General features: G+C 39.3%; 1 protein-coding gene across 3 annotated transcripts in view; it reads left to right on the top strand.

Moving 5' to 3' along the window:
* The window catches only part of G3BP1 (G3BP stress granule assembly factor 1), a 32289-nt gene extending 13159 nt beyond the window's left edge, over window positions 1-19130 (top strand). Inside the window, exons 3-12 of one of the 3 annotated variants that reach the window (XM_083354356.1) lie at window positions 2218-2299; window positions 5194-5367; window positions 8749-8839; window positions 11705-11798; window positions 12324-12528; window positions 13501-13602; window positions 14652-14763; window positions 15408-15533; window positions 15635-15765; window positions 16628-19130. In XM_083354356.1, the coding sequence (XP_083210482.1) occupies window positions 2218-2299; window positions 5194-5367; window positions 8749-8839; window positions 11705-11798; window positions 12324-12528; window positions 13501-13602; window positions 14652-14763; window positions 15408-15533; window positions 15635-15765; window positions 16628-16834 (1324 nt within the window). In that variant the 3' untranslated portion in view covers window positions 16835-19130. Of the gene's footprint in view, window positions 1-2217; window positions 2300-5193; window positions 5368-8748; window positions 8840-11704; window positions 11799-12320; window positions 12529-13500; window positions 13603-14651; window positions 14764-15407; window positions 15534-15634; window positions 15766-16627 lie in introns of all 3 variants that reach the window. The other 2 variants (XM_083354357.1, XM_083354355.1) reach the window with 2 other exon arrangements.
* The last annotated feature ends 620 nt before the right edge of the window (window positions 19131-19750 follow it).

Below are 19750 nucleotides of genomic sequence, written 5' to 3'. Positions count from 1 at the left end.
GGAAGGACTCACTGGAGAAGAGCCTAATGCTGGGAAAGATTGAGGGAAATAGAAGAAGGGGACGACAGAGAATGAGGTGGCTGGATGGAGTCACTGAAGCAGTAGGCTTGAGCTTAAGTGGACTCCAGAAGATGGTAGAGGACAGGAAGGCCTGGAGGAACATTGTCCATAGGGTCGCGATGGGTCGGACACGACTTCGCAACTAACAACAACAACATGGGTCATAAATCTCTTTGTTCAGTGTTGTGATTCTGAATAGTCAGTCATAAGGAGAGGATGATCAGTATCACTTCTATCAGAAAATATACTACATTGTATTTTAGCGATACTATTCTGTGAAGTAAGATGCCTTTTTTAAAAACTCCATATTCTGGAATTCCCCTCAGCTTCATACCAAAGTAAAGACGAGGACAAATTGTTTTGATACTTGAATACTAACCAGCCTAATTTGCATTTTTGTAATTAATATGCAGATCAAAAGGAAGCTATAGTTCAGTTTTTTTCATCTCTATGATGATGCCCTTGATAAAAAATGGATTAGGAGAAATTCATAAATAATACTAGTAGAAGAGAATATATGTACTCAGGGTTGAACTGTGGAGTCTTTGCTCTGAGCTTGCCTGTTTGCTTGCAGGCTTATTGTTACCAGACTAGTTAATTCTTCACTGGTAGAAACGAGAGGGATTTGCTTTCTGTTTATATACAGTAGGTGGGTGGCTCTGTCAGTGTTGGTGGGATGTTACTTTCTCCTTGGTAGCTTCTTGATTAGGCTGTTCACTGCTTGATTGTATGTCTTGAATAATATTTGCATATGTTAGGAAATACATATGTCGTTATGTCATTTATGTACATTTTGTCATGTTAAAAACATCAATTTTGGGGGGCATTTTCAGTAGTTTATTTGGAATTCAAGTTATCATCAAGTACCAGGATGAAGCAAACATGCAGCTTCATATTTTAAGATTGGCTGGGTTTTGACAGAGCAAAAGTTGAAATAGGGTGTTCTAGTGGAACAAAACTCAAAGTGATGCAATGGGAATTTGAACATCTTCATTTTTCATTTCAGTCACAAAATAGGTAGAATACCAGACCATGCTATTCCAATTGACCTAATTATGCTTTTAAAAATAATTTTTGAAAATATTAGAATAATTCCCTATTTTTAAAAAATTATGAGAAATGTAATTCTGCTCTCGCTTGATGACGGAAAATCAGTTAATTAGAATTAGAATCTGTTACCAGAGACCTTGGTTTCCTTGCCCCCCCCTTTCCATAAATGTTGAGGCACATAGCCAACATATTAACAGGACAAACAAACCCCAATATAACATTTATTTCAATTAGGGACTTTCTCAGCCTGAAGATTTCCCTTCCCTTTCTTTGAAATATGTATGCATATATTTATTAATTTATTTTAAATTCATCACCTTATGGGCACTATCCCTCCACTAATTTCAGCGAGATTAAACTACAGATTTTGGCTCGGAATTCTACTTTATCTCCTTGGCACAAGCCAAGGGAAAATAAACGATGTTCTTTGCTGATATTTTGTTCAGACTGCAAGTAGCTTTTTATTTAAAAAAAAGAATGGTGATTGCTAGTGTCTCTTAATTATATGAATACAGCATACAGCATACAGCAGCAAGGTACAAGAGCTTGCAAAGAATACATAACTGAAAATCAGGAAACAAGCCCAAACTAATTGATTGCATTATTTCAAACTACAATTCCCACAACTCCTTTCTATTAGCTTTGCTTGAATTGATGGAATTTGTAAGTTACTATATTTTAAATTATATAAGTAGGATCCAGATAAGTTTTCTGCAAAAGAACTGAAGGCTTTAGATACTAAACAACTTCAATGAGAGCAATTAACTGAACATACTTAGAAGAGATATGTGAGATTAATGACTTAAATAAAACCTGATTTTCCCCAATTTTTAGTCTTTAAATTTTTTATTTAGTTTTAATTTTTTATTGTGACAAGCCTGAAATAATATCAAAATTCCTTCTGCATTTCTTACCCATGGCAGGTGAAAGATTGAGCCTTACCAATATCTATTGCAGAAATTGGTTTGGTAAATCATTGTTTATCTATAGATCTAAATTAAACAAGAGCCTATATCTGTTGCTTAATGCCAATAGATAAAATGTTATGAAAATGCACCTGGTAGATTGAAATTGTATGTACAGTGTTTGTAAATTTTTGTCTCACAGATTTTATGGAAAGAATTCTTCATATGTTCATGGTGGCTTGGATTCAAATGGAAAACCAGCAGATGCCGTTCACGGACAATCTGTAAGCATTTGTAAAGTCATATGTAAAATGTCTAGAAAAAAATAGTCCTTCAAACTTGGAAATTGATTTTTAAAGTGGGATGTAGGGATCAGGACTTCCTATTTGACTGCGACAGCCCATTACAAGATGATATAAACCATTCTACATTCTTAGGCTTTATGCATCAGTATAGTCCCCGAGTGTCTCTTGGTTTTTTCTGTGTTACTTTAAATATTGTATACTTTTCAGGGACTTGGTTGTACTTTACCCTTCTGTAGAGATTGAATTTTGGATATAGTGGCACAAATATCTAATTTAAATAGGAAAGCTTAATCAAACTATATTTTTGTGAAAGAGGATTGAGTTAACAAAAATTTGGTCTCTTCCTTTTTTTAAACAAGTACTGTGCTCATACTTGAACCTACAGGGAGTGCAGAATTATTAGGCAAATGAGTATTTTGACCACATCATCCTCTTTATGCATGTTGTCTTACTCCAAGCTGTATAGGCTCGAAAGCCTACTACCAATTAAGCATATTAGGTGATGTGCATCTCTGTAATGAGAAGGGGTGTGGTCTAATGACATCAACACCCTGTATCAGGTGTGCATAATTATTAGGCAACTTCCTTTCCTTTGGCAAAATGGGTCAAAAGAAGGACTTGACAGGCTCAGAAAAGTCAAAAATAGTGAGATATCTTGCAGAGGGATGCAGCACTCTTAAAATTGCAAAGCTTCTGAAGCGTGATCATCGAACAATCAAGCGTTTCATTCAAAATAGTCAACAGGGTCGCAAGAAGCGTGTGGATAAACCAAGGCGCAAAATAACTGCCCATGAACTGAGAAAAGTCAAGCGTGCAGCTGCCAAGATGCCACTTGCCACCAGTTTGGCCATATTTCAGAGCTGCAACATCACTGGAGTGCCCAAAAGCACAAGGTGTGCAATACTCAGAGACATGGCCAAGGTAAGAAAGGCTGAAAGACGACCACCACTGAACAAGACACACAAGCTGAAACGTCAAGACTGGGCCAAGAAATATCTCAAGACTGATTTTTCTAAGGTTTTATGGACTGATGAAATGAGAGTGAGTCTTGATGGGCCAGATGGATGGGCCCGTGGCTGGATTGGTAAAGGGCAGAGAGCTCCAGTCCGACTCAGACGCCAGCAAGGTGGAGGTGGAGTACTGGTTTGGGCTGGTATCATCAAAGATGAGCTTGTGGGGCCTTTTCGGGTTGAGGATGGAGTCAAGCTCAACTCCCAGTCCTACTGCCAGTTTCTGGAAGACACCTTCTTCAAGCAGTGGTACAGGAAGAAGTCTGCATCCTTCAAGAAAAACATGATTTTCATGCAGGACAATGCTCCATCACACGCATCCAAGTACTCCACAGCGTCGCTGGCAAGAAAGGGTATAAAAGCAGGAAATCTAATGACATGGCCTCCTTGTTCACCTGATCTGAACCCCATTGAGAACCTGTGGTCCATCATCAAATGTGAGATTTACAAGGAGGGAAAACAGTACACCTCTCTGAACAGTGTCTGGGAGGCTGTGGTTGCTGCTGCACGCAATGTTGATGGTGAACAGATCAAAACACTGACAGAATCCATGGATGGCAGGCTTTTGAGTGTCCTTGCAAAGAAAGGTGGCTATATTGGTCACTGATTTGTTTTTGTTATGTTTTTGAATGTCAGAAATGTATATTTGTGAATGTTGAGATGTTATATTGGTTTCACTGGTAAAAATAAATAATTGAAATGGGTATATATTTGTTTTTTGTTAAGTTGCCTAATAATTATGCACAGTAATAGTCACCTGCACACACAGATATCCCCCTAAAATAGCTATAACTAAAAACAAACTAAAAACTACTTCCAAAAATATTCAGCTTTGATATTAATGAGTTTTTTGGGTTCATTGAGAACATGGTTGTTGTTCAATAATAAAATTAATCCTCAAAAATACAACTTGCCTAATAATTCTGCACTCCCTGTAAAATGCATAAATTCTTCTGTTCAGTTTTGTTTAGTCCAGGGATCCCCAACCTATGGGCCGCGGCCCACTACCTGGCCACGGCCACTTGGCCACCGGGACACATGAAGGGATGGCCAGTGCATGCACACATCCGTATGCATTCACACCCCCCACTCATGCTAGTGGCGAGCATCCTGCTGGCGCTGCTGTTGCCCTGCCCCCGAGTGTCCCGCTGGTGCTACCCCTGCCCCGAGTGTCCCACTGGAGCTACTGCTGCCCTGCCTCTGAGTGCCCTGCCGGTGCTACCGCCCCCCTGCCCCTGAGCGGGGCTGTACATGAAACCATGCCCCTTCTGGTCCGCAGAAAAAAATGCTCTCCACAGAACTGGTCCCTGGTGCTCAAAAGTTTGGGGACCTCTGGTTTAGTCCATATATGGAACACAATACTGCAGAAGTGGTTGGGAGGAGATAAGCGCAGGAAAAAAAATGTAGTGTCTTCCTTGAAAAAGATGTGAATCTTGGCAGTGGCCGAAAGGAGAGGGAAAGAGTGAAGGTGCTGGAAGCTTGCTTCTTAGTGCAGAGATCATTACATTAAAGAGTAGGCCCCCAGGACAGCCACAAGTAGTGATGCCTAAGGTGGGGGAGATAGCAGAAGATGCTCGGAAAATGTGTAGGATGAGAAGAGAGTGAGAATGATCTAGTTTTCTGATTTTGGTTTAGTGCTCTGAGATTTATTTCACGTGGAACCTGGAATGGTCAAAACGTACTACATTTTTTCTACTGAGCTACTGCCAATCTAAATGGTTCATCAGAACTTTCAGAACTCAATTATTTCTTTTGGATTTAAAACAAAATATATTTCCTTTTATGTGCACATCCCTACTTTCATTTCATTTCTGAGAATCTTTTTTTTATTGTATTTTTCCTTCTCCCCATTTTATTGTTTAGGATATCCACAAGAAGGTGTTGTCACTGAATTTTAAGGATTGCCGCACAAAGATCCGCCACGTGGATGCTCACGCCACTATTAATGATGGTGTTGTTGTGCAGGTCATGGGTGAGCTGTCTAATAACACTCAGCCAATGAGGAGATTCATGCAAACTTTTGTCCTTGCTCCTGAGGTATGTAGCCAGGGAAATACTTGTCTACATTTTTGTATTTTAGGTACTGCTAGGTTATTGTAAGACGTTTTTCACCATAAAAATCTGTCTCTAACAAGTTGTAGATAAGAAATCTCACTATCTGGCTTACTGGCTAAACCAAAAATGTATATTGTTGCCAGTACATCTTTTGCAAGTTGAAAAAGAAGAGAGAAGTAGGGAATGAAAGAAATTGAAGACATGAATTAGTAAAAAAGGAGAGGAAATTAATTAAATCTAGTTTATTCCACTGTTCACTGTATGAATTCATAATTCTCTGTCCTTGAAAAATCTTACTTGCATTTTTTCATCTGTATATCAATTCACGTATTGCCTATTCTTTTATTTATAATACCTCTTTCTGAGTATTTTTCCAATTCATTGAATCCTAACATTCTTAATCTTCTCTTTTTATTTAGACATTCTTTGTACAGTGGGGGAAAAGATTATTTGATCCCCTGCTGATTTTGTACGTTTGCTCGCTGACAAAGAAATGATCAGTCTATAATTTTAATGGTAGGTTTATTTTAAGAATGAGAGACAGAATAACAGCAAAAAAAAAATCCAGAAAAACGCATTTCAAAAAAGTTATAAATTGATTTGCATTTTAATGAGTGAAATAAGTATTTAACCCCTTCACAAAACATGACTTAGTACTTAATGGCAACACCCTTGTTGGCAATCACAGAGGTCACATGTTTCTTGTAATTGGCTACCATGTTTGTACACATCTCAGGAGGGATTTTGTCCCATTCCTCTATGCAGATCCGCTCCAAGTCATTAAGGTTTTGAGGCTGACATTTGGCAGCTCGAACCTTCAGCTCCCTCCACAGATTTTCTATGGAAAGGTCTGGAGACTGGCTAGGCCACTCCAGGACCTTAATGTGCTTCTTCTTGAGCCACTCTTTTGTTGCCTTAGCCTTGTGTTTTGGTTCATTGTCATGCTGGAATACCCATCCATGACCCATTTTCAATGTCCTGGCTGAGGGGAGAAGGTTCTCACCAAAGATTTGATAGTACATGGCCCCTTCCATCGTTCCTTTGATGTGTGAAGTTGTTCTGTCCCCTTAGCAGAAAAACACCCCCAAAGCATAATTTTTCCATCTCCATGTTTGATAGTGGGGAAGGTGTTCTTGGGGTCATAGGCAGCATTCCTCCTCCTCCAAACACGGCGAGTTGAGTTGATACCAAAGAGCTCGATTTTGATTTCATCTGACCACAACACTTTCACCCAGTTCTCCTCTGAGTCATTCAAATGTTCATTGGCAGATTTCAGACGGGGTCTGTACATGTGCTTTCTTGAGCAGTGGGACCTTGCGGGCATTATAGGATTTCAGTCCTTCACAGCATAGTGTGTCACCAATTGTTTTCTTGATGACTATGGTCCCAGCTGCCTTGAGATCATCCTCCCGTGTAGTTCTGGGCTGATTCCTCACTGCTCTCATGATCATTGAAACTCCACGAGGTGAGATCTTGTATGGAGCCCCAGACTGAGGGTGATTGACAGTTATTTTGTGTTTTTTCCATTTGCGAATAATCGCACCATTGTCACCTCACCAAGCTGCTTGGCGATAGTCTTGTAGCCCATTCCAGCCTTGGTGTAAGTCTACAATCTTGTCCCTGACATCTTTGGACAGCTCTTTGGTCTTGGCCAGGGGTAGTCAACGTCGGCTCTTTTATGACTCATGGACTTCAACTCCCAGAATTCCTGAGTCAGCTGCTGACTCAGGAATTCTGGGAGTTGAAGTCCATGAGTCATAAAAGGGCCGAGGTTGACTACCCCTGGTCTTGGCCATGGTGGAGTTTGGAATCTGATTGATTGATTGCTTCTGTGGACAGGTGTCTTATACAGATAACAAGCTGAAATTAGGAGCACTCCCTTTAAGAGAGTGCTCCTAATATCAGCTCGATACCTATATAAAAGTCACCTGGGAGCCAGAAGTCTTGCTGATTGATAGGGGATCAAATACTTATTTCACTCATTAAAATGCAAATCAATTTATAACTTTTTTGAAATGCGTTTTTCTGGATTTATTTTGTTGTTATTCAATCTCTCACTGTTAAAATAAACCTACCATTAAAATTATAGACTGATCATTTCTTTCTCTGTTCTGCATCGCTGCATAGAGCCTCTCTGCTCTCTGCTCTCTCCAGTGGCAGCGCCGGAGGGCTGGCAGAGGGGGAGGCTGGTGCTGCCCCGCCATGGCGCAAGCCACGGGACAGTTGGAGGAGGAGGAGGTGGTGGCTGCTGGCAGGCAGGTGATCTGTGGGCAAAGCGTGAAGAAAACCCCTCCAGTGGCGCACAGCGCAGTGGAGCCTTCTACCATCTCTCCCTCCGAGCTCCAAAACGTGGAGGGGGACTTGGCCTACCTCGCCATCCTCCTTAGCATGGCAGTCCGGCTCAGGAGGGGGAGTGAAATGGAATGTCGCTGAGCAAGGGATGACCTGGCCTGGGGGGGGGGGGGCAGCTGAAAGAAGCAGGAAGCAGGTGCATTGGGCAGCTCCACCTTCCCCCACCTATCTCGCCTCCTTGTGGTGGTAGTGACACGATGTGCCGTGCGACTTCCTGCAACATTGCAGCAGTGAGGTGGGCTGGAATGGGTGGTGTCCTAATTAGGGCTTATTTTGGGGGCTATGGCTTATATTAGGCCCACCCCAAAAATCAGGGTGTTTTTTGGCGGGGTGGGGCTTATTTTCAGTGTCTTATCACTAAAATTAAGAAAATTCACTCTTTGTCTTTTAGTCATTGAGCTCTATTGTTGTATTTTGCTTGAAGTGATTGAGAGTTCAGAAATCAATGGTTAAGTCAGCTGTGCAAGTCTTTCCTTGTATTTTCTGAATAGCACATATAGCTAAAACTGTTTTGGACTGAAATTCCAGTACAGGTAGTTCTCATTTTACGACCACAATTGAGCCCAACATTTCTGTTGTTAAGCGAGACACTCATTGAATTTTGGCCCATTTTAAGACCTTTCTCGCCACAATTGTTAAATGAATCACTGCAGTTGATAAATTAGAAACCAGTTTGTTAAGTGAATCTGGCTTCCCTATTGACTTTGCTTGTCAGAAGGTCACAGAAGGGTGATCGCATGGCCTTGGCAGCAATGGCCATAAGTATGAACCAGTTGCCAAGCATCTGAATTTTGATCACATGATCATGGGGATGCTGCAAAGGTCGTAGCTCTGAACAACGGTCACAAGTTCCATTTTTCAGTGCCGTTGTAATGTAACTTTGAACAGTCACTAAACAAACCGTTGTAAGTCGAGGACTACCTGCAAATGATTTTGGGATGACAGAATGAAATCAAATATCTGTGGTGAGCAAACTGCTGAATTTTATTTTTCACATTGTATTGTCTACAGGGATCAGTTGCCAACAAGTTTTATGTCCATAATGACATATTTCGCTATCAGGATGAAGTTTTTGGTGACTTGAATGCTGAACCTCCAGAGGGTAAGGTCCATAATCTTAATTTTGTGTTTATGACGGGGTTTTTTTTGTTCATAACTCCTCTAAATAGTGAAATGGCCAAATCATGACTTGTCTGCATAATTTAAATATGCCTTTGAATAATAAAAAGGTAGGATCTCTTTCAAATCCTAATGATTTGGTGAATTTGTCTGTGCTATTTACATGGTAGCATTATACAAGTGACCACTGTTAAGCTTCTGGTGATTTTACTTTTTTACTTTACTTTAGTCTAGTTTACAGCCCTTGAAACCCCTTGATGTCTCCGTAAAAGTATTAACCATGTGTGACTCTGCTTAGGTATAAAGCCCAAGTGCAGCACCTGTTGATATTTCCAGAGAGGAAGCAGAACTAGATTTACAGTAACAGTGAAGATCAGTGAAAAGATACGAGCCAGAAAAAGGATAATGCTACCCAAAACTTGTGAGATCTAAAAATAGGACCCTGAAAATCTGTACTTTCATCATTCTTCCTTTGATCAGAAATTCTGTTTTTCTATACTAAAATACTAAACTGAAAACAGCCTATTGATTTCAACCTTTAACTTAAAGCTGCCGTTTTCAGTACAGTCAGGTGCTATGCTGTATTTGTCTATTAATAGAATTAACGAGTTAGCCAAATTTGGTTTACCTCTATTTTGGCTTACCTGTTCTCCAAAGCACCTGAAAGGCAGTACAAGAAGCAATGGGTAGAAACTTAATCAAGGAGAGAACTAACTTAGAAGTAAGGAGAAATTTCCTGACCGTTAGAACAATTAATGGAACAGCTTGCCTTCAGAAGCTGTGGGTGGATGTTTTTAAGAAGAGATTGGACAGCCATTTGTCTGAAATGGTATAGATGTCTCCTGTTTGAGCAGGGGCTTGGACAAGAAGACTTCCAATCTCCCTTCCAACTCTGTTGTTCCATTTAGCTGTCAGGTATTTCTATAGTTTAAGTTGTAAGAAAGCTAATTACCGTAAACTGAGTTATCATTAGAAATGCTTTCTTAATGAACTTGTTGTTTTACATTGCAATATATTTTCGGACCTTTCCAGATAGTCCTTGACTTGTGATCACAGTTGTGCCCAAAATTTCTGTTGCTAAGTGAAACAAGTTGTCAAATGAATTTAGCCCCATTTTACGACCTTTCTTGCCGCAGTTGTTAAGTTAGTAACACGGTTAAGTGAATCTGGTTTCCCCATTGACTTTGCTTGTTAGAAGGTTGCAAAAGGTGATTACATGACCCCGGGACACTGCAACATTCATAAATATGAGTCAGTTGCCGAGGTTCTGAATTTTGATTACGTGACCGTGGGATGCTTCAACAATCGTAAGTGTGAAAAATGGTGATAGGTCACTTTTTCCAGTACCGTCACTGAATGAACAATTGTAAGTCACGGATTACTTGTGTTGCTGTCCTAGTCTGATTAATTGACGTAAGCCTGATAGAGAAGTGGATGAAATCTTTTTACAGTCTGAAATAATAATAGGAAAAGACAATATTGGAGGGATGCCTTCTTCAGTCACTAATGGGTTCGGTTTCTGTTTTCTGATACTGGCAATTCAGTCAAAAGCCAAACATTGGGAGGTGAGGATAGGCAGAAATAGAACGCATGGGACAATAGGTTTGGGGTGTTCTGTATCAAGGTTAAAAATAAATGTTTTGGGTGTTTCGGTCTATCCATGAAATGAAACTGCTTTTTCGGGTGGGGGAAGTCAAGCAAAAGCCAAGGATATTGGCAGCTTAGGGGGGGTGTAAAAGGAGGCTCCGGAAGATAAGGATGGGGGTGGTCTGGTGTGATATATCAGTCTGGGAACTGAGTCAGCGGAAAGTTGCTAGGAAGAAGAAGAATGAAAAGATGGATATGCCTTCCTGAGACATCAGTGGATGTGAAGCAGGAGAAGGAAGTCACTGTGTCCAGGTAGTCCTCGACTTACGACCACAATCGAGCCCACAATTTCAGTTGCTAAGCAAGATAGTTGTTAAGTGAGTTTTGCCCCATTTTATGATCTTTCTTGTCACAGGTAAGTTAGTTACCCAGTTGTTAAATGAATCTGGCTTCCCCATTGGTTTTGCTTGTCGGAAGGTTGCAAAAGATGACCCCGGGATACTGCAGCTGTCATAAATACGTGCCAGTTGCCAAGCATCTGAATTTTGAGCACGTGACCGTGGGAGGCTCTGAAAAATAGTCATAAGTCACTTTTCGGTACCATTCTAATTTCGAATTGTCACTAAATAATTGGTTGTAAATCAAGGACTACCTATAATTGGGATTTGCTGGCTAGTGCATAGTCTACGTCAAAGTTCCCAATGTTTCCGGCTTTCTCAGACTGGGGGCGGAGAGAGGTTGATTCGCGCAAGTGGCTGGCAAGCTCGTGCACATGCATGCAGCTCCATTTTCGCAAGCGACGTGCACACGTGCCTGCTGCTTATTTAAATGGAGCGCACGCGCTCGCTCGATGCGCAAGTGAAGATGCATGTGCTTGCGCTCGGCGGCTGTTTCCATTGCCTGGTTGCAAATCTCTCACGGCCCATGGTTTGGGGACCCCCGGGCTATGTGGAGGAGGAGTGGGAGAGCAGACAGCATGCACTAGTTATTCCTTTTTATTCCATTATTTTATTATTTTGTTTATTCCCTCAAGATTTTGCTAGAGCAACCCGAGCAACCCAAAGACCTTGACCTCTTTCCCGGTTGTGCATTTGGCCCCATTAATTGTCCCATTAAAAATGTACGTGTATAAAAACGTATATGTACCTAAAACGTACACATATTTAGTAAGCCATAAAAGATTGAATGAACATTATGAGCTGTCCTTTTAATTTGTGCAAAGTAGGATACATAGTTGTTGTTTTTTCTCCTCCCTCACCAGAATCTGAGGAAGAGGCAGAAGAGCCTGAGGAAAGGCAACAGACTCCGGAGGCAGTTGCTGATGATTCAGCAGCTTACTATGAACAGTCGGTCAGGTAAGTCAACCCAACGTTCCAGTTACCCTGTCTTTTCTTGCTCTAGCTGAAGTAAAAGTCCAGTTCTCGGAACATCCAGTCTAACCTCACCTTTGCTTACAAGTCGCCTCTCACAGCACTGCTGATAGATAACAGAGAAGTCCATTGTTAATTCTAGAGTCAAATTTTCACCATTCAGCGGTAATTGGCCATCTTGTTCTTAGAATATATAAACCCCTATCAATTCTTTTCGTTTTTAGAAATAATGTATTTTTGGAAGACCTATTTTCCGTATGTAGTTCAAGGAAAAAGAACGAAAGAATCTTTATTATTTTTTTTTAAAATGGAGGCATTAGTGACTTTAGTCAAGAAAACGTTTTTGCAGGCCGGTATAGAATTGAATTTTAATTATTTATGTTGAACATTTTATAAATAACTGAACGTTTTATAAATACCCTAACTATGTAGGATTTAGAAACAGTTAAGATTGTTATTGAACGGTGTAGACAAATTGCCGCCTATAATGAAAAGATCTTTCTTCAGCAGCAATGACTTGGAGGAACAACTAGAAGAACCAGTTGTAGAGCCAGAACCGGAACCAGAAGCTGAGCCTGAACAAGAACCTGAAGTAGAAGTTCAAGAAGAAAAAACTGACCTAGTGGTAGAGGAAGCGGCTCCTGAGGAAGCTATTGAGAAGAGTCCTTCTCCGGTTCCTGCAGATCCAACACCTGTTGTGCAAGAAGACTCTAGAGTAATACAAGAATTTTTTTTTCTATGTTGTCCTTCCATAAACTTGTTCTTTTTACTTTTTTAAAAAAATGTTCATTTTTGCAATTATTTTTCTGGCTTTTAGTTCCCTAAAATTGCACCACTAAATTAATTACTGCTAAATCTGTTTTTAATGTTATTGTGTCACTGAAAGCACTACCAAAGCACTACCAAAATCCTCGTATTTTTCCTATACAAGTTATAAGATGTTTCACTTGCAGCTTATTGACAAAATGGCAATACCTCCATAGACACCCAGTGGCAAATATACCATATTTCTGGAAACCAACCAGCTGTTGAGGAAATTTGAAACAACTACTTGCAATTCATCACTGTGACCTACAGGGTGATAATGAGATTTATCTAAGTCCTATTTGCAGATAAGAGATTATGGTTATACAACATGGAGAACTGTTTCAACGTATCATGACTCTGTTAGATTTAGTCATTCCAACTTACGGAAAGCACTCCATATAGTGGGAAGGAACTCCGATGTAAGCATCAGTATTTGCATCGAAATGTAGTATGGTATAAGAACCAAATGTCTAAATCTTCCTATTTATGGCTTAGCTTTGCCAGGGCTCTTCAAACGTGGCCCTTTTATGACTTGTGGACTTCAACTCCCAGAATTCCCCAGCCAGGCATGACCCCTGAGCTATGCCCTAACGAAGCATTGAAAGGCAATTTTAGTAGGCAAAAATAATTATCTTTGTTCTTGTTAATTGCCAGTACTTAGAACCAATTATTTTTAAGTTTTATTCTTAACTACTGAGATAATTTGAAGGAAAAATTTAAATGGTGACAAATATTTATTTATTTATTTATTAAGTATATACTTATTATGTATATAAATGAGACTGTACCAGTGGAGTTGTAAAAAATTGTAGAAGTTGAGAGGGGCAGCCTTGAAGAACATAGGATTCTATCGTTAATAAAGCTTTCCCCCCCCCCCCAGACATCTTCATGGGCATCTGTGACCAGTAAGAATTTGCCACCCAGTGGAGCAGTTCCAGTGTCAGGCATACCACCCCATGTTGTCAAATTGCCTACATCACAGGTAGGAACCGCCTACCAAATGCATGCAAGAGTAATCAACAAGTTCAATACAATCTATAGATGCCTTGAATTTACAATTAATTTGAATTTTTAGCACTAGTCAATTGTTTATGGCGTGTTCAGCATAGGTGGCAAATGGCACTCTCCTTCCTTAAACCAGCAAAGTGCTGAAGTTGCACAATGTTTCAATGAATGTTGAAAATCACTGAAAATAGGCTATATATTAAAAATATGCAACTTCAGCAATTCATGAAAACATCGCACAACTTCAGCAGTTCGTTGGCTTAAGGAGAGTGCCATCTACCATTTTTAGTAAGAGGTAGCCTACACAAGTTACCTGTAAGTTGGATGTTCTTAACTTGGGGATTGATTTCAAGTAAACACAATATTAAAAGAAAAAGCGGCAACAATGGGTTTCACATCAATTTTATTGGCTCTCCCGCTCCCAATAACTCTAGCCTCTTTCTAAAATTCCTGAGGAGAAAATTTGATTAAGAATGGGAATGGGCATTTTTTTTTTAGTTAAAAACACTAGGGTCTAGAGCAGACATGTCAAACTCGCAATGTCACGTGACGTCACTTCACCTATTGGAAGTTTCCCCCCATTGCTGGCGGGGTGGGCGTGGTTTCGTCGTGATGCATCCGGCCTGCGGCCTGGCAGTTTGACACCCCTTCTCTGGAGGGATTTGCTTCTAACTATAAAATTGTCTCCTGGCCATATCATTTGGACTTGGTTTCTATTCTTCAACCCCCTGATCATTTTGAGGAGACACTGCCACATTAAAGATAAAATGCAACCATATATTGCTATTATCACCAGGAATGCATGAAAAACACTGTGGAAAGGAAGCATTTCATCACCAGTGCTTCCAATTCAGTATGACTTCTGCCAGCTTCCACGCCGAGTTGTGCTAAGTGAAAGAAAGGGCTTCAATTTTCTCCATTCCATCTTTTAAGCCTGTTTTCCTCAGGTTCTTAATGGTTGCAGACAGAATAAATTTAATTTTGCTTGTCTTTTGTACTCTCATTTTGTGCTGGTACATTTTGCAGCCCCGTCCTGAATCTAAGCCCGAATCCCAAACTCCACCCCAGAGACCTCAGCGGGACCAGAGGGTGAGAGAGCAACGGACAAACATGCCACTACAAAGAGGCCCTAGGACAAGTAAGAAAACTAAATTCTGTATTTGGCATATAGAAGAATTGTATGGTGGTGATGCTGTATAGTTTTTAAAAGGAAATTCAGTATTGAAATAAAACTTCCCAACTTCTGTGCTTAGGTTAAAAAATACAAAAATATTGCTTAAGAGTTGGAAAGAATGAGTCCAAATTAATTCTATGTGGATAGCAATAGCACTTAGACTTATATACCACTTCACAGTGCTTTACAGACCTCTTTAAGCGGTTTACAAGGTCAGCATATCACCCACAACAATCTGGGTCCTCATTTTACCAACCTCGGAAGGATGGAAGGCTGAGTCAACCTTGAACCGGTGAGAATCGAACTGCCAATCTGCTGGCAGTTGGCAGTCAGCAGACGTAGCCTGCAGTACTGCATTCTAACCACTGCACCAGCACTTTAGTCTTTATTCTACTTTGAAGGCTTTGGTAAGATGCCACTTACATGTCAATAATGAAGCCTCTAGAATAGGAATAACTAGACCAATTGTTGCATCCTGTTTGTAATTTCATTTGCCTAATTAATGACTTTAGCTTTTTTTTTTACTATAAACAAAGATTAAGATAGATGCTTTTTTCATTTTCTTTAATCTCATGGTATTCTTACGCCATAATTATCATTTATTTAAGTACGGGAAGGAGAACAGGGTGACATGGAAACCAGACGGATTGTGAGGTACCCAGACAGTCAACAGCTCTTTGTTGGGAACCTTCCTCACGACGTTGATAAGTCGGAACTAAAGGACTTCTTTCAAAGTAAGCTGTGAACATTGTTCTTCTGTCGGTTGGAATTTGCTATTGGTGGTGTTTAAAAGTACATGCTTATTTTCACAGAACAGTCTAATGTATGATCAAAGAACTTGGAAACTCTCTTGCAGGCTATGGAAACGTCGTAGAACTGCGTATCAACAGTGGAGGAAAACTCCCTAACTTTGGATTTGTGGTATTTGATGATCCAGAACCAGTTCAGAAGATCCTCGGCAATAGGGTACATTAAATTCAAATTAATAAACTTTAAGTGATATGACCGTGTTGAACTTTGCTAAATATCTATCCTTTTGAAGTAAAACAGAAAATATTTGTATTAAAAACAAACAAAAAAAATCACCGGAATGCTTCTGCTTTTATGTTGGCAAATGATTGCTAAAATGGAATTAACAAGAGTGGTACATAGTTACCGTAATTAGATTATTTCTGCAATTAGTGTGCAGTAGTCATTTAAAATAATTATTAAATAAATATCAATTTCATACTCTAGTTATTCGGAAAGATGTTTTTTAAAAACAGTATTGTGTAATCTTATATATTAGGATTCTTCGGTACTTTTTGAAGCCATAATAGTAAATGTGTGTGGGTAGTTCACCAGTTTAGTGAATAATTGTGGATTGCTTGGACCCCACGTACGAAACTGTTCTCTTGGATTTTCAGGAAGCTTTGAAGGACAGAATAGGAAATGCAATAGCCCTTATCTCCTTAAACAATACTCTATTATATGTTGAAATGAGACCAAATATGATGGACAGGAGAGCATCCAGTGTTCTTACAGCTTTGTACAGGAACTTCATAAGTAATCCCAACTTGTTAAAAAATAAAGGAATACGGAGTGGTTTAAATTCACAGAAACACATACAGTATACCTATTTTGAAACAGGTGGTAGGATCCACAGCATTATCTTTTAGCCTTTTGGAAGATTGAATGGATTAGGTTGCAATCCTGTGATCCCCAGAAAGAGATCATGGTGAATCCAGTGAGTCTTGCTTCTGAGTAGACTTGGATTGTACTTCTGTTATTCACTGTTCTGAATGGCTTTTTTTTTGTCTCTTGATTTCTCTCTCGTTTTCTCTTGCAGCCAATAATGTTCAGAGGAGAAGTACGCTTGAATGTAGAAGAGAAAAAAACACGAGCAGCCAGGGAGGGTGATCGCCGAGACAACAGACCCCGTGGGCCTGGTGGCACCCGTGGGGGGCTGGGAGGTGGGATTCGAGGCCCTCCACGTGGAGGGATGTCTCAGAAACCAGGATTTGGCACTGGAAGGGGCATCGGGCAACGCCAGTGATTAACGGATGACGAGAGGAGACAAACCCTTCTTCCTGCAGATTTGTGAATTTCAGCCTTGGGTATCTTGGAATGTGGTCCTACCCTGTTATAGACTGCTACGTTTGATACAATTTTGGCTCATTTTGTTTGTGTTTGGTTTTGTGATTTTTCTTCCTAGTCCTTGTCCCAGATTCCAGCTTTGTGGAACAATATTTCAGGAAAAGATGGATTTTAGAAAGAATTACCAAATCCTTGCTCGCTCGCTGCAGACATATGGACTGGATATATATATATATATTTTTTTGGTACCAGTGATTTTTTTCCTAATGGAAGTGTGGCGCTTTTCTTCTTTTTTCCCCCCTCTTACTGACATGAGGTGCGCTTTAGTCAGTTGGAACTACCCTTTTTACCTGCATGTGTTCTGGAGCCTATAGGAAAATCTAGCACCTGACAAACATTTCAAGGGCGGGGAAATCCGTACAACCCTTGGAAGGTGGGGTCATAGGACCTCTTCATTCCCAGTCTGGAGATGTTGCTGTTTGGAAATCGACGTTACCCTTTTTTTTTTTTTTTGTGGCGTTGTAAAAGTGGAATAAAGGGTATTCATAGAATATTTTCTTTTGGTACATGATCACGAAAAGGAATTCTCACTACTGTTTTACCACTTACAAGGATTGTGGGATAGGTTTTAAATGTCTAGAACTTGACTCTTTAAAACACTCTTCCTGAACTTGTAAATTTTTTTTATTGAAATAGGGACTTTTTCATGTTTAGTTTGTATTTGTATTAAAACCGAAACAAAATTGTTGTGCCTTCTATTTATCTCTCATTCCAGTCTTGGCAAATTGTTAAAAAAAAAATAAAAAAGTATAGATTTGCTTTATTCAGTTTTGGAGTATGTTGAAATCTTTCATGAGATTTTTGACCCCTTTCTCATTGTCACATGGTTTTATAGTTGCACAGTTTTATTTTTAATAGCCTTATATACTTGTGTAATGCTTTTCAGGAGTTTCAGAGGCCCAGCTATGTATTGACACTGTCATTAGCTCTGAAGTGAGTGCCTTCCACTATTACATGACTGTGGGAAATGAAATCATAAATCTTTATAATATGCATATGTTCAATTTACAAAGTATGTTGCTATGTGTTAAGACTTAGATTGGCTTTTAAATGCCGCTCTAATAAGGGGGAAACGATAAAGTCCAATTTCTGATAATACCCATTTTTCACTGTGATTATATTCATGGCATTGGATAAGCTATGAGACATCTGTCTTTGCTGAATGTATATAAAAGAAAATAAAATAACATTGCAGCTGTGGGAATGCCTGATAGTCTTCTCCACTATATATTAAGACCATCACACTGTGCATGGCCTCTAGAAAGCCAACTGCAGTACCTATTTAAAAGCAGTATGGCTGGTGTAATCATATTAATTTAGAATACAGCTGAACATTTGTTCATGGGCCACCATACTAGAAAATTTTAAAATTACAATTTGTATTGAGATGGTGACACGCCTGTTGACATGGTGTAGCTGAATTCAGTTGTTATTGGTATTCTGTAGTTGATAAAGGGGACAAATTACCTTTTGATAGTTTTAAACTTAGATTTGTAATTTGAGGCTTTGGAGAACTAAGATGTAAGCTTAAGAGGCTGATTTAGTAGCTATCATGAATCATGCTACAGCATTTTGCTCTGGACTGAAAATATGTTCCTTGAATGTCTTATTTCAGTTAAGTAAATTGCATTTGGTATTTTATTTAAGGACATGGCAGCAGTATAAAGGAAAACAAACTTCTATCCAGTCTTCTGTTGTAATGAGCAATTAACATTTGGAAAGGCCATAAGCAAGTGTTAAGTATTCCCTAGCAAATAACATGTAGAAGAATACTGTTTATGACAATTGAGAGAAAAGCCTTTAGATTAATAGCTACTGATGGCTTTTATTCTCTGATCTATGATTGTGTGCTATGTGAATATTTGTATCAAATTACATGTGAAAAGGACTCTACAGTGAAGTATTTTAAACAATTCTGGTTTCTGCACCCAAGTAGTTCCACATTCTAACATTTCCTTGTATGGTATTTGTGCTTTCCTTGATCATTTTGCTTGCTCTTTTTTGCATCTTTACTGTTTCTTGAATAATATTGTAATCTATATGAACTAGATGTGTTCAGTGTGTTCAATTTGGTCTTTCTCCCTGAAGCCACAAATTATTTGACCTTTTACTGTGCTGCCCGTCACAAAGACATGTTTACTATTGATACCTCAGCTAATGCTGTATTAAATGTGAACAATTAGTTTTTGCTTACATTTGGGCAATATTAGTATGCATTCTTAAAATTTGGAGATAACTTCTTGGAACTGCTGGTTATTTTTCCAACCAATGTATTAAAGTTGGAGTCGACTCCTAAACTCATTGCTCAGCCCTAACTTCAGATCATTTGTCAACAGAGTATAAAGGCATGCCTGCTCAAATTTGTTTGAGTTAGGTTGCCTACTTTCCTGTCTTGCAAACAATCACAGAGACATTTTGTAAAAAAAAATAGCAAATATTTCAAAGCTGATTGCTTCCTTATCCTTCAGATTTGTTTTTATCATTTGTCTAAAAAAGCCAAACGCAACCCCACATCTCAGTTCTTTATTGTTTGTAGAGGTTCCTAAAACCCTTACTAGAAACCAACAAGTTTTGGCAAAGTCATCTACAGTATCTTACGTGGTAAGTAATGAAGACAAAATATTTCTCTGCAATCTCCTTATTAAGTCATTCTTTATCCAATATTCTAATTACCATTCTAGCCAGATTGCTGAGTTCTAATGTGTTTAAAGTTCTGATTAATTGTTCTCAGCATACTTTCCATTTATTTGGTTAAATTTAATTTCTTTTTGCGGTTTCAACAAGTGTTCCAGTTTTTGAAGAACGCTTTTACTAT

This window comes from Vipera ursinii (assembly GCF_947247035.1).
Source record: "Vipera ursinii genome assembly, chromosome: 2".
NCBI lineage: Eukaryota > Metazoa > Chordata > Lepidosauria > Squamata > Viperidae > Vipera > Vipera ursinii.
Note: the sequence above shows the minus strand (reverse complement) of the source record. Positions and strands in the feature narration are given on the sequence as shown.